The 11,943-nt window shown below is 55.1% G+C and overlaps 1 protein-coding gene across 1 annotated transcript; it reads left to right on the forward strand.

Annotated features, from left to right (window-relative positions):
* The first annotated feature begins 74 nt into the window (after positions 1–74).
* Positions 75–10,968, forward strand: ARF5 (ADP ribosylation factor 5). Its single transcript, XM_034763322.1, has 6 exons — positions 75–236; positions 3,262–3,342; positions 5,301–5,410; positions 6,267–6,338; positions 9,568–9,693; positions 10,313–10,968. The coding sequence occupies exons 1-6, from the start codon at positions 170–172 to the stop codon at positions 10,397–10,399; spliced, it is 543 nt and encodes a 180-aa protein (XP_034619213.1). The 5' UTR covers positions 75–169; the 3' UTR covers positions 10,400–10,968.
* The last annotated feature ends 975 nt before the right edge of the window (positions 10,969–11,943 follow it).

Here is an 11,943-nt window from a genome sequence, read left to right on the forward strand (position 1 = left end):
GGGCTAAGTCGGAGGGGGCGGGGCCCGGGCGGAAGGCGGGGCTACTGCGGGCGGGGGCGGGGCCACGGCTGCCAGGAGGCGGGGCTGCGGCTGGTTCCGGCCAGGCCTGCTCGCAGCGGCGGTATCGGCAGCCTCGGGGCTCGTAGCGCGGCCTCCCCCTCCCGCCGCCATGGGCCTCACGGTCTCCGCCATCTTCTCTCGCATCTTCGGCAAGAAGCAGATGCGGATTCTCATGGGTGAGGCCAGGCCGGGGGGGAGGGGCGATGCTGGGGCCCCGCGTCCCCTCCCGGAGCCCCGCGCTGCCGAGCCCCCGGGGAGGGGTCGGGTCTCCCCTCTTCCCCCCCCCCGGAGCAGAGGGGTTGGGCTGCAGGGCTGCAGGGCTCTAGTGGGGGTGGGTAGGGTCCCCCCCTGAAGGAATGGGGTTGGGCTGTAGGGCCCTAGTGGGGGTGGGTAGGGTTCCCCCCCGGAGCAGAGGGGTTGGGCTGCAGGGCTCTAGGGGGGGGTAGGGCCCCCCCGGAGCAGAGGGGTTGGGCTGTAGGGCCCTAGTGGGGGGTGGGTAAGGTCCCCCCTGAAGGAGTGGGGTTGGGTTGCTGGGCTGGTGGGGGAAGTGGTGTTAACCCCAATCCCTCTGGGGTTGCTGGGCCAGGTAACCGTCCCCTTCTGCCATGGGCAGTGTGGTGGGCAGCCTGGCTGCCGTGCCCGGAGCAGGGTAGGGGGAGCCCCACCCTTGGCCTGCCAGCGCTAGCCCTTATCCCAGAGAATCGGGGCCGGCATCGGTCCTGGCTGGAGAATTGCCCTGCCTTGGTCCTGTGGCGCTGAGCAGCTCTGCCAGGCATGGGCCTCTCCCTGCATTGCCGGGGTGACCGTTATCGCTGTCTCTTGCCCTCTTCCAGGAGGAGCACAGACTCGTCCCCCCTGGACCTTGAGACCTATAGGACTGAGGGATCCTGTACCCTGCCCCCCTTATGGGGCACTGATCTCTGTTGCAGGGTTTATAGAGATAGTCCATCCAGCAGAGCAGCCCTCACGGAAAGGGAACCCCCCCCCATGGGCTTGGGGATGGGGACCCATGGGCATAGGGTCCTTGCACATTTCTTGGCTAGAGGGGCCCTCTACAGGTGGCAACAGGGCAGGCTTGTAACTTCTGGCTTTGCTCTGGTGATCAAAGGGCCAGACTCAGGTCCTTGAGCCTATCCGGGCTGGCTGAGCCAACAGCCCTGAGAGAAGGCTCTGTAGAGTATTTGACTGTCCTAGGAGAGGGGCTTGGACCACGTAACTCTCAGTCCCCGAAACGGGGTGTTTACTCTGAAATGTGATTCTGATGGGGCCCTGGAGCATATATTTATCCTTGTGGCGGCTGGACACCTCCAGCTAACGGACTCTTGTGGTGTGGCTGGGCACGCCTGTCTTGTCGAGACACGCTGGACTTCAGAGATGGGATATGAACCACTCAGCTGGGGTCAGCAGGACTGTTGCCTCCAGTGTGTTTCCCAGGCTCTGTCTAGTGCATTTTAAATGTTGTTGGAAGGGAAGTTCCACCAGACAAAGGCTGTGTGTGTGAAAGATGCTGACAGTCTTCTGGTCAGCTCTTCTGGGTTTGAGTTTACTGAGGCATTGGTCACTTTGCAGTGCATAACGCAAACAGATGGCTGTGAACCCTGTCAGCAGACAGCAAGGGGGTTTACAGAGACTAGCTAAGCAGGGGCTTGACCCGAGCTGGGATCTCTCAGCCTAGTTGCAGTGCAAATAAGTAACAATAATGGAGGATTTTTTGGGGGGGTTCCTGCGAGATATGGTGGTGCCTCAGCTCAGTGGCAGGACCCTAACCACTTTTAATGAGCAGAAGGTCCTAGCTTTTTGACAGGCGTGCTGACTGGAGTTCTCCAATCGCATGCGAGGTGTGGCCCAGACAGTGTCTGTGCAAGCTCCTGTCTGCCTCCTCGTGTCCTGTTTCTGACTCTGAGGAGTGTTCAGTCTCCATGAGCCAGTCGAGGGCCAGCAAGGCAGGGCCCCTGGCGCTGGTAGTTTTGTGAGGTGGACAAGCTGGGCTCAGCCCCCAACTCGCTACTTTTAGGAGTCCCCGAAGAGCCACTGGGTGGTAATGGCTCTTGGCCAATACTGACATGGCCCGGATCAGAACAGCGCCTTGGGAGTGTGTGTCTCCTTAGCCTATTCCTGTTACTCTGGGCCACCCTGCTCCCCGGGTAATACCCTTCTGAACAGGGCTTTGGAGCTGTGCTCTGGCTCCGCTCTAGCTCCAGGCAAAAACCTGCAGCTCCACTGCTTTAGAGCTGCTCCGGGCTCCGCCCCAAAGCCCTGCTTCTGTACCACCCTCCTTGTAAAGTTTGCGACTACAATGTCGGTCAGATCAAGCAGAAGAGAAAAGGGAAGCAGAATTCCCTAGGCTTGAAGAATTCCCCATAGATTCCTCTTATCTCTGTAGGATGCAGCTGTTCTGTGACAAGCACCTCGTCTTTCCTGAGGGGGAAACGCTAAACTGTATGGGTGTTCACATGTTCTGCCCTGCACCAGACCCTGCCTCTGAACTGGAAATGACACTTCTAGATAGGGCTCTAGAGACATCTGCTTTTCTGTGATGGGGATGTACAGAGCTGGCCTACGCTAGCAATTCCTGCCCTGGGCATCGTGTCAAGGGCAGACTGAAGTGACTCCTCCATAGCTGATACCAACTGCCTAGGACTGATCAGAGTGGTGTTGGAGGGACTGGAACATTTGGGAATCTCGCCTGATTCTCCCCTCCTGGTGCTCAGAACTGGTCTTCACAGACAGCTTTGCGGCGGGGAAAGTTGCTGTTAGATCTCCGCCCCACAGCGGGTGGATTTGCTTGGTGTTCTCTGGGATAACTCAGGCTTGGAAAGCCACAGAATGCAGCAGGGGTGGCGGATTTCATTCTGGGCAGACCGCTCGCTTGCTTCTCCTGAATGAATGAGCTGGGGCTGTTTTGGGGGTAGGCTGGACACCAGGGGCCGTGGGTGGGTTTGTAGGTTGTAAACTCGGTAGCCCTTTGTAAAGCTGTCTTGCTAGAATGGCTCTGTCTGAGCCTCTGGGAGCATGTACTTGGCTCTTGGAGCTGTGGGAATTGTCTGCAGCATCTCCTGGAAAGAGGGGGTGCTATATACTGGGGCAGTCAGACTCATGAGGGAAACCGGTTATGGGGGCTTTAGGTAGGAGCCATGTGCTTATCTGCACCCCCGTGCTGGCAAGTGACACTGGCCTCTCCCCTCTCTCTCGCTATTTCAGTCGGCTTGGACGCTGCCGGTAAAACCACCATCCTGTACAAGCTAAAGCTGGGCGAGATTGTCACCACCATCCCCACCATCGGTAAGTGGCGAGAAGCCGCGCCCCGGCTCTGGTTTGTCTCCGAGGCCGGGAGAGGGGTGATGTGCTGAGGTTCACAAGCTCTGTACGGTGACCCCCATCTCTCGGGCTGAGTCGACAGCGGGGTTGTGCCTCCCTGCAGCTCTCTTGCTGGTTAGCTGGGGCTGTATCGTGACATTGGAAGCAGAACGGTTTCTGAAGTCAGCAGGGATGTTTCAGGGTGGCTCCTGTCGCATTGCTGAGCTGTGCTACTGGAAGGGCCTTTAAACTGCAGCGTGGCTTGTGTGCCTTGCTGGGCTCTGGCTTGACTTGAGGTACCCACGGCTCCCCAGAGTCGTCTCCGCTTGTGGGGCTGGACTTCCCAACAGGCCAACGAGTGAGACCCAAGTCCAGGTCCTTGCACAGTCCCGGCCTGAAGAGCTAACAATCCAGTCGGCTGATAAAATGGAGCCATCCCGGTGTCTGTAATGCTGGGGAGGTCGGTCCTGCACACTGGCTGTGTCGGGGCAGCAGTACAAGTTCAGACCGCACGCAAGCGCATTCGTTGTCCGTATGTTCCTAAACACCCGAGTTTTGGGGTCTCAGCCCTGCTCGCTTCGGACACAGCGTACGAAGAGCTGGTCTGACGGGTAGCGTGACTGCAGCAGAAGAAAGAGGCTTCCTGTCGGTTCATCTCTGTGGTGTTTATCTTAAATGTTTTATGTGACGCTAGTGTTGAAAGTGATGGACTTGCCTGGGCAAGGCACAGCAGAGGCAGATGCTGTGCGAACGCCCCCACGCAACACTGTCAGTAGACCTCATTTCTCTGCTGCTATTGTCCTGGGCTCCTTGCCAAGCTCTACCGATTCTCCACTGCCTGCAGCCCCCTACTTGTCCCAGCCTGGGCTCCCCATCCACAGCGTTTCCGATGCCCCTTTGTCCCAACCCCCTTCCCCCCCTCCCCCGTTATTCGGTTCCCTGTCACCCCACCCCCTTGTTTCTGTCACTGATGCTTGTAAGTCTGAGAGCTGCCAGGTCTGCAGTGGCTGTAGAGGTGCCCGTGGTGGCATGTGCACAGGTTCACATTAGACGAGCAGATGTTTGGGTTGCTGAGACGGACCATTGGGTCACATGGGAAGGGCTGGGTCTGACTCTGTAAACATCATCCGACCTTGATTTGGCCTTCACAGTGAGTCCAGCAGAGCTTGTATTTCTCAGCCGTGCAGAGCTCTACTGACTGTGGTAAATGTCTTTCTCGGTGAATTTTTAGAATGGGGGGTGCTTGTGGGTTGCTTATTTCTGATCACGAGAAATGTGGTCAGCAGACAAGGCTATAGATTAAAGGTGAACAGCAGTTACCTTAGTGCAATTCTAGTCTGAGATGTCGCTATGTAAAAATGTCTCCATCTGATGGTTCTTGACATCTGCTCACCATGTGTATTCAGAGTTGTCTACCTGCTTGAGAGACAAAGTAGGTAGATGTGACTTGTGCACCACTGGACAGAACCACTTAGCGAGTTCGAGGGTTGCTAGGTCAGCGTTTGTCACGCAGAATCCTCTGCTAGCAGTAAAGCATAAGCTGGAAGGACACCGGCCTGGGTGAGTTGACGGGTAGTGGCTGGGGAGCAGACTGTAAACGTGGACCTGTGCTGTCCCTTTCTCAGTCCCGTTGCAGAGCAGAATTACACGGTGGATGGCTCTGCTGTCTGGGGGGGGGGGGGAGGTCATCCATTACCCCTCCCCCAGAAGTGCTGGTGGGAGGAGAAGGGTGCTGAACTGCACCTTCATCTTACTTAACACACCCCATGAATCCTCCCTCCCCCCGACTCAAAAATCCCCTGAGATCTTGTGGTGTCTCTGCCGGCAGTGGCTGGTGTTTCCTGTAGTGCGCCTCTGTGGTCTGCCAGTTTTCAGGCTGCCATGGTGATGAACCATCTTCAGCAGAGACTCGCTTGTGTCTTAAACCCTGTCTCCTCTCACAGGATTCAATGTTGAGACAGTGGAATACAAGAACATCTGCTTCACCGTCTGGGATGTAGGTGGCCAGGACAAAATCCGACCCCTGTGGAGACACTACTTCCAGAACACACAGGTGGGAGGAGCTGCAGAGCCCTCTGGACATGATTATTATGCAAGGATCCACTGAGGCCTCCCCTCCCCTGCCTGCCTCAGGATAGGAGATAGCAACTGCTTCCATGGCAAAGAACTGGGGATGAGACGTGGACCTAGTCCCAGGGATGCTGCTCCTGCCCTGCTCATAGGAGCTAGATCACTTTGGCCTTCCCAGCATTTCTGGGTGACCCATTGACCCCTCTCTCTTCTTGCGGGGGAAGGGTGGTAGCAGTGTCACACTGGTAAAGAGATGGATAAAGAGGATAGGGCTTGATTGTGCATTGGTAGTGGCAGGTTGTCCTCTTCCTGAGATGATTTAACCAGGGAGTTTGGCTGGAAGGCAGCTCCTGGCTCTCCCCACGCAGCAGCATGCATTGGGGTTAGGGGAGTTGCCCGCACCTTTGCTGCACCAGGCTGGCGTAGCGACACTGCCTCTGAGTCAGGCTCTTTCAGAATGAGGCAGGGAAGGCGTCTCTGCTCTGAGCCATGAGTAACTTCCTTTGTTCAGCGCAGCGAGGTGCTGAAAGTGGGGCGTCTGAAAACTACCCCAGGGCATTTCCCACCCCCTGGCCTCTGTGCGAGCAGAAGCGGCAAGAAGAGATGTGGGGTTTTCCATTGAACGAAGATGCATGCAAGCCCTTGTGGCTGATCTATAGAATAGCTTTGGAGAAGATGCGTGGTTGGGAAGTGGTTGCCACATTGGCAGTGATCTCTGTTGCCATTCCATGGTGTTGGAAAGAGGCTTGTTCCTCTGGGTTTGTGTAGTGTGCCCCTCACTGTGGAATTGGTGCCTGCACTGTGTGAACTGTCTCATGTCTGTCTGCTTTCTTCTGTAGGGCCTCATATTTGTTGTGGACAGCAATGACCGAGAGAGAGTGCAGGAGTCTGCAGATGAGCTACAGAAAATGGTGAGCGGTGGGGGTAGTTTGGAGAGAGACCGCATGTTGTGTCTCTAGGTTTTCAGGCTTGTGGTGACTGGTGGGAAGGTGGAGAATACTAGTTAGATGGGATCTCTCTGGTGTGAAAGCCAAGGAGCTGACAGGGCTAGTAGGACATGGATCTAGGGTGGCCGAGGCTCTGCTAGAGCCCGGTGTAGAATTCCTATCTCGAGGTAAGTTGGTGTGTGTGGTGCAGGAGTTCAAAACAAGCGGAGCCTGCTTCACAAATTTGCTTATCCCTAAGACTAGGAGTCTAGATGCTATTGCAATGGACACACTTGCAGGCAGAGGTCACTTATACAGTCCTCAAAATCCCTTGTGTTTGGAGTAAATTTACGATACTGCTTCTTCCATAGCCATGCCTGCTGTCTACTGACTCACTGCGGGGGTGACTAACATTCTGACTCTTCGGGTGCTGAGACATGAAGTCAATAGGAACGTAGTGCTCAGCATCTCTGCAATACAGGCCCTGGTTATCTTACTGTGTTCACCTCTACAAGGTGAAATGTACTAACAGCTAGTTCCGGAAATCAAAATTGTGTACACTATCCATGCCATCCCTTTAGACTAAACCAGCGTCTGCCAGAAATGTTCCATAAAACCATAGGTGAGACACATTAAACTCACTTACTAAAACAAAACAAAATTAACCAGAGCCAAGTATAGAAAAAAGAACAGGAGTACTTGTGGCACTACTCCTGTTCTTTTTGCGGATACAGACTAACACGGCTGCTACTCTGAAACCTGTCAAGTATAGAAAGTGTCTTTGTGTTAGCCCCAGTCTAGCTTTCTCTCTGGATGCAGAGAAGGCCTTTGAGTGAGTTGAACGGACATATTTAGTTGAAACCATGGAATGCATGGATACGGGATGGCTTCTAGAAATGCTGTCTCTTACCAATGGCTGTCAAAGCCAGCCTGCAAGTAAGGGCGGCTTGGGACTGTTTCCTCAGCGTATGTTGAACATCAGTGTTACAGGGAAGCTGCTTCATGTAGATCCAATAGACACATTTACCATGTGGCCATTCTACCAATGTGCTAAAAAGGCCAACTTATCTACCCCTAAAATGTACAACTGTTATCTCTTTCTCATGTGCGGAGGGCTTGATAATTGGTGTCCCATTCCAGCTATAAAATACCAGTCCTCTCCTGTGTTTTCAGGGGGATACAATTCACTTTTCTGATGGAAAGTATATATTTCAACCAGTCATCTCTGTTCTGGGGCAGTGGGTCCTATGCCCACTGTGACCCCCTATAAAAATACAAAAAGCAGCTAGATGACCTGCTTCTTCAAATGCCACTCCTCTACAGCAGTATCGCATTCCTGGTTTTGCTGCCCATCTCACTCCCTCATCTCCTGTTGTAGACAATTTTGGATTATAAGCCCCACACGACAGAGATCTATTCCGTACAGTGCCATGTGCACCCATGATGAAATACACATGCAGCTCTCACTTTGAAAATCTGATCACAAGTGTCACAAGCACCTGGCTGCTGGTGTGCACCAAAATGCTGAGCTTTCCTGGACCTCTCACCCTTTGGTAATAACCAAAAACTGGCTCGAATGGAGCGTTAAGGCTGAGAATCCAGGTGTTCAGTCAGGCAACTCCAAAAGTGAAGATTTCTACTGAAAAGTCAATGGGGCTCCAATGCTGGTGTGTATCCCATGGTTAGACTCCCAGAGCGTTCCAGGCTGGCAGGAATGGACAGTACATCCTAGGTAACATCACAGGAGAAACCTTGACTCTTGAGTGCTTGGTCTCGCTATTGATGCTAATTTTTGTATGTGATTTTCTCTGAGCACTACTCCCTTTCTGTGGAGCTGCAGCCTTAGCTGTGTGCCTGCTGCCCTAAGCCAGTCTTGGGAGAACTCGGGCTTCAAGCACCCCTCCGGCAGGTGGCAGCAGCACTACATGCACTCAAGCATTACAACAAGGGGCTGGGGAAAAGTGGGTGCCTGGAAGAGAGGAGACTCGGTCCCAGCCCTGGTGAGCTCACAGGCTGATTAAGACCTGCAGCAAAGGAAAGGGGGAAGGAAGGTGTAGGGGTGCCTGAGCGCAGTGTTGTGCCATATGCAGCTGGTTGGTTCTGACTTGCCTGACCCTGGTCTCCAAAGAAGAGTATGTGCGGCTAGAGCACCGCCTGGCTAACCCGAGGGAGAGGATGCGTGGCAGAAAAGGGAGCTGTTCCAGGTGTAGTGTATAGCATGAGAATAGGGCTGAGGAGACACACCGGCTGAGGGAGTGGGTTGTTCGGTTAGTACCTGAATTTAAAGAAAATCAATTCAATTAGAAAAATCCTCCTCTCCTGAATCCGAGAGAACCTTGCCCTGGTACAGAGCAAAACCCCGACCGTGTGCCTCTGTTGGGGAGCAGGCCTGCATGAGACTAGCCACAGTGGGGGCTGCCCATGGTGCAGAATACATGAATATTTGCCTTATGGCTACATGGCATGTGTTTGCACCCAGTGACCCTGGAACCAGAGGTGTTTGACTGTCCGAGGGAGAAGGCCGAGAGCCTGGGTGTGAGCCGAGGAGGCTGGAGGGCGGAGGAATGAACACACTCCAGTGGAGCTGGAGAAAGAGGGGTTCCGTTTTTGCCATAGCCACCCTGGGGGATGGTGGGGGTGTGATGTGAGAATGAGACATTGGATAAGCTGGGAGGGATGGAGAGGTAACGACCGAAATGCAGGGGAGCTGAGGAAGGGGGCCAAGAACAGACCCGGAGGGGTGTGGGGGGCCCCAGCAGAGGGCTCAGGAGGAGGTGGCTGCGTGAGCTGAAGAAGCTTTAAGTTGGAGCATTCAGCCCCTCACGCTAGAGCTGTAACGTGCTAATGGTCTGTCCTGTGGTTGTGTGTGAGGTCAGGGCCACGCCGCGCTGGGTGCTGCACAGACACCCTGCCCATGGAGCTCACAGGGCCAATACACAAGACAGGTGAAAATGGGGGGAGGGAGGCAGGGTTTACTCCCATTTTAGCAGCTGGGGAACTGAAGCACTGAGAGAAGCATCTTGCCCAAGGTCACCGATGGCATCTATGGGAGAGGTGGGAATTGAACCAGATGTCCTGAGTCCCGGTTCAGTACCCTCTCACCGACCCGTCACTCTGGATTGGTCCCTAGGAGACTGCGGTAGGCTAGAGCCGGCTGGTTTCACAGGCCTCCCCGCTCGGCCATGGCTAAGCTGTTTTTCCTGCTCCGTTCCAGCTGCAGGAGGACGAGCTGCGGGATGCAGTCTTGCTGGTGTTTGCTAACAAGCAGGACATGCCCAATGCCATGGCAGTGAGCGAGCTGACCGACAAGCTGGGTCTGCAGACACTCCGCAGCAGAACTGTAAGTGTACCCAGGGTCCCGCGATTGCCAGGAGAGGCTGCTCGGAGATTGCGGGAGGGATTGTCGCCTGACTGCTCCGTTCTGACCGCCTCTCCCCCGTCTCAGCGGCTCTCCTTGGCTCAGTCGCGCGGGCTGTGAAGCTGAAGCAAAGCTGTGAGCAGGGGGCCTGGAGTGTGGGTCGCAAGGGCTGCTGCAGGATTGAGAGGTGACGTGGCAGAGCGGTGTGCATGGAGCTTGCGCTCTGCCTGGCCCTAGCTGGCACAGTCCGTCTCTCTCCGATCAGCACCAAACTCTGTCTTGCTTCCCTTTCCCACCCCCACGGGGTTCTCCAGCAATTGTCTCCCATAAGGCTGAAGAGAACTGGAGACCTTGCTTGCTGACAATGATATATGGCATGTTACAAACTGGCCCATCCATCCTCATTTCCCAAGTGCGGTAGGGTGGGATCATGATCCCCATTTTACAGAGGGCAAAACTGAGGCACTCAGGTCACACCGCAAGCTGAAGTGGGATTAGGGTTTGGGGGTGCTTGGCTCTCAGCCCACTAAATGCTACCTCTCGCCATTAGCTGCTCTGTCTTGCCTGCTGCCTGATTTCCTTCCCTTCCCTTGTTTTTCAGTGGTATGTGCAGGCAACGTGTGCAACCCAGGGCACTGGTCTCTATGACGGACTGGACTGGCTATCGCACGAGCTCTCCAAGCGCTAGGTGGGTGGCCAGCCGGCCCACAGACCAGACGAGCGTCGTGCCCACCTGGGATCTCCGTGCCGGGTTTAGTTTAGTTTTTGGGTTGTTTTTTTCCCCTCCCCCCTGTGACCTCGTCTTAAATGATCTGTGTGTTTATCTGGTAGAACTTGAACCTTGAGGACTCTTCAGGCAGCTCCACTAGCCGTGCTCCTGCCTTCTGCTGCCCAGACGGCACTTTCATGCTAGCCATCCTACCCAACTGCATGTGTTCTTGTTAAGTGGAGCCTGTGCCATGTCCCAGCGGGGCCTGTTGGAAGGAAGGGAGGGAAGTGGTGGGGGCGGGGTGTGTCTAAGCACTGAGCGGGTGGCGGTGTTCCAGTGACCTCCATTGGCAGCTTGCGAGGAAAGCCGTAGGTAACTGCTTCGGCCGTCACAACACTGCAGAACAGAACCGTTTCTCCTTTTTATCCTTCCACGAACTTTATAATTGTTTCTCTTGGGGAGGGTGGGGGGCAGGACAGGGCTGGGACTCTGACTGTGTAATGTGCTATTGTATATCGAGTAATAAAACTCCACCAGTTTGTATCCTATGCCCTACCTCTTTCTCGCCAGCAGATGGGCCCGGCTTTTGTATGTGAGGGTCGGGGTAATGAAGGAGGTGAACATGGGGAGCTGCAGGGCCACCCTATGGGGTGGAAAGCCAGAGAATGAAATGTACAGATTCCTGCCCAAAAGCCCCTCTCAGGCCCTGGAGTGGAAAGGTCAAGTCCCCAGCATGCTGTGTGCCTGGCACCGGTTTGAAAAGGAGGGGGCTAGGTGCACTCTGAATGCAGGTACCAGAAGGATTCTGGCCTGTGGGTGCTCAGCAAAGCAGGGTTTATTGCTGACTGTAGCTCCCAGTGTCTCAGGTCATCACCTGAGTGACCTGCCCAGGTGTGGCACTGACAGCCTACAGGATGAGACTGGGCGTCAGCAGCCAGCTGTGGAAATGGCTGGTGGGATCCAGCTATGTGTCAGAGCAGGAGCTTAATACAGCGACCTGTTGGCATATGCTTGGCTGATGGGCTCAGCGGAGCTCTGCTAGACCCGCCCCTTCTCACCAAGTAGGGATGTACTGCCCAGGCCAGTGCTGGGGGAGAGGGGTGCATGTGTTGCTTCCCCCCTGCCCCTCCCCTAGTTGTAGCTAGTGAACAGTCCCTGAAAACTGGGCAACTTCTATTTGGTAGCTTAAAACTAGAAGGGGGAGGGGCAGTGCTAACTCCAGGCACCAGGGTTTGAAAATGCCATCCTGTCCCCATGACTTGGGGAGAGGCTGGTGATTAGTCTGCTTCATCCCAACACCTACCCTATCTCCCCCCCCCCCCCCGTCACGGAGTTACGTTGGCAAAGCCCCTTGCTAGTGTCAGTGATGTTACCTGGCCCCTTGGCTTCCTGCATGTCAGTTTCATCCTGGAGGGGGCCTGGCTCATGGGGAAGGAAAGCGAAGTGAGGAATGTGTCTGCTGCCTTCCCCAGGCCACTGGAGAGCTCTGGGCTCCCTTGGGGAGCGTGGGCTTGTGATGTGAC

Source organism: Trachemys scripta, chromosome 1 (assembly GCF_013100865.1).
Source record: "Trachemys scripta elegans isolate TJP31775 chromosome 1, CAS_Tse_1.0, whole genome shotgun sequence".
NCBI lineage: Eukaryota > Metazoa > Chordata > Testudines > Emydidae > Trachemys > Trachemys scripta.

Bases quoted from the DNA above. Each gene is read 5' to 3' on its own strand.
- ARF5 (XM_034763322.1), top strand. From the start codon at position 170: ATGGGCCTCACGGTCTCCGCCATCTTCTCTCGCATCTTCGGCAAGAAG. The intron at 237-3,261 runs GTGAGGCCAGGC...TCGCTATTTCAG, and splicing joins GCAGATGCGGATTCTCATGG to TCGGCTTGGACGCTGCCGGT. The intron at 6,339-9,567 runs GTGAGCGGTGGG...GCTCCGTTCCAG, and splicing joins CAGATGAGCTACAGAAAATG to CTGCAGGAGGACGAGCTGCG.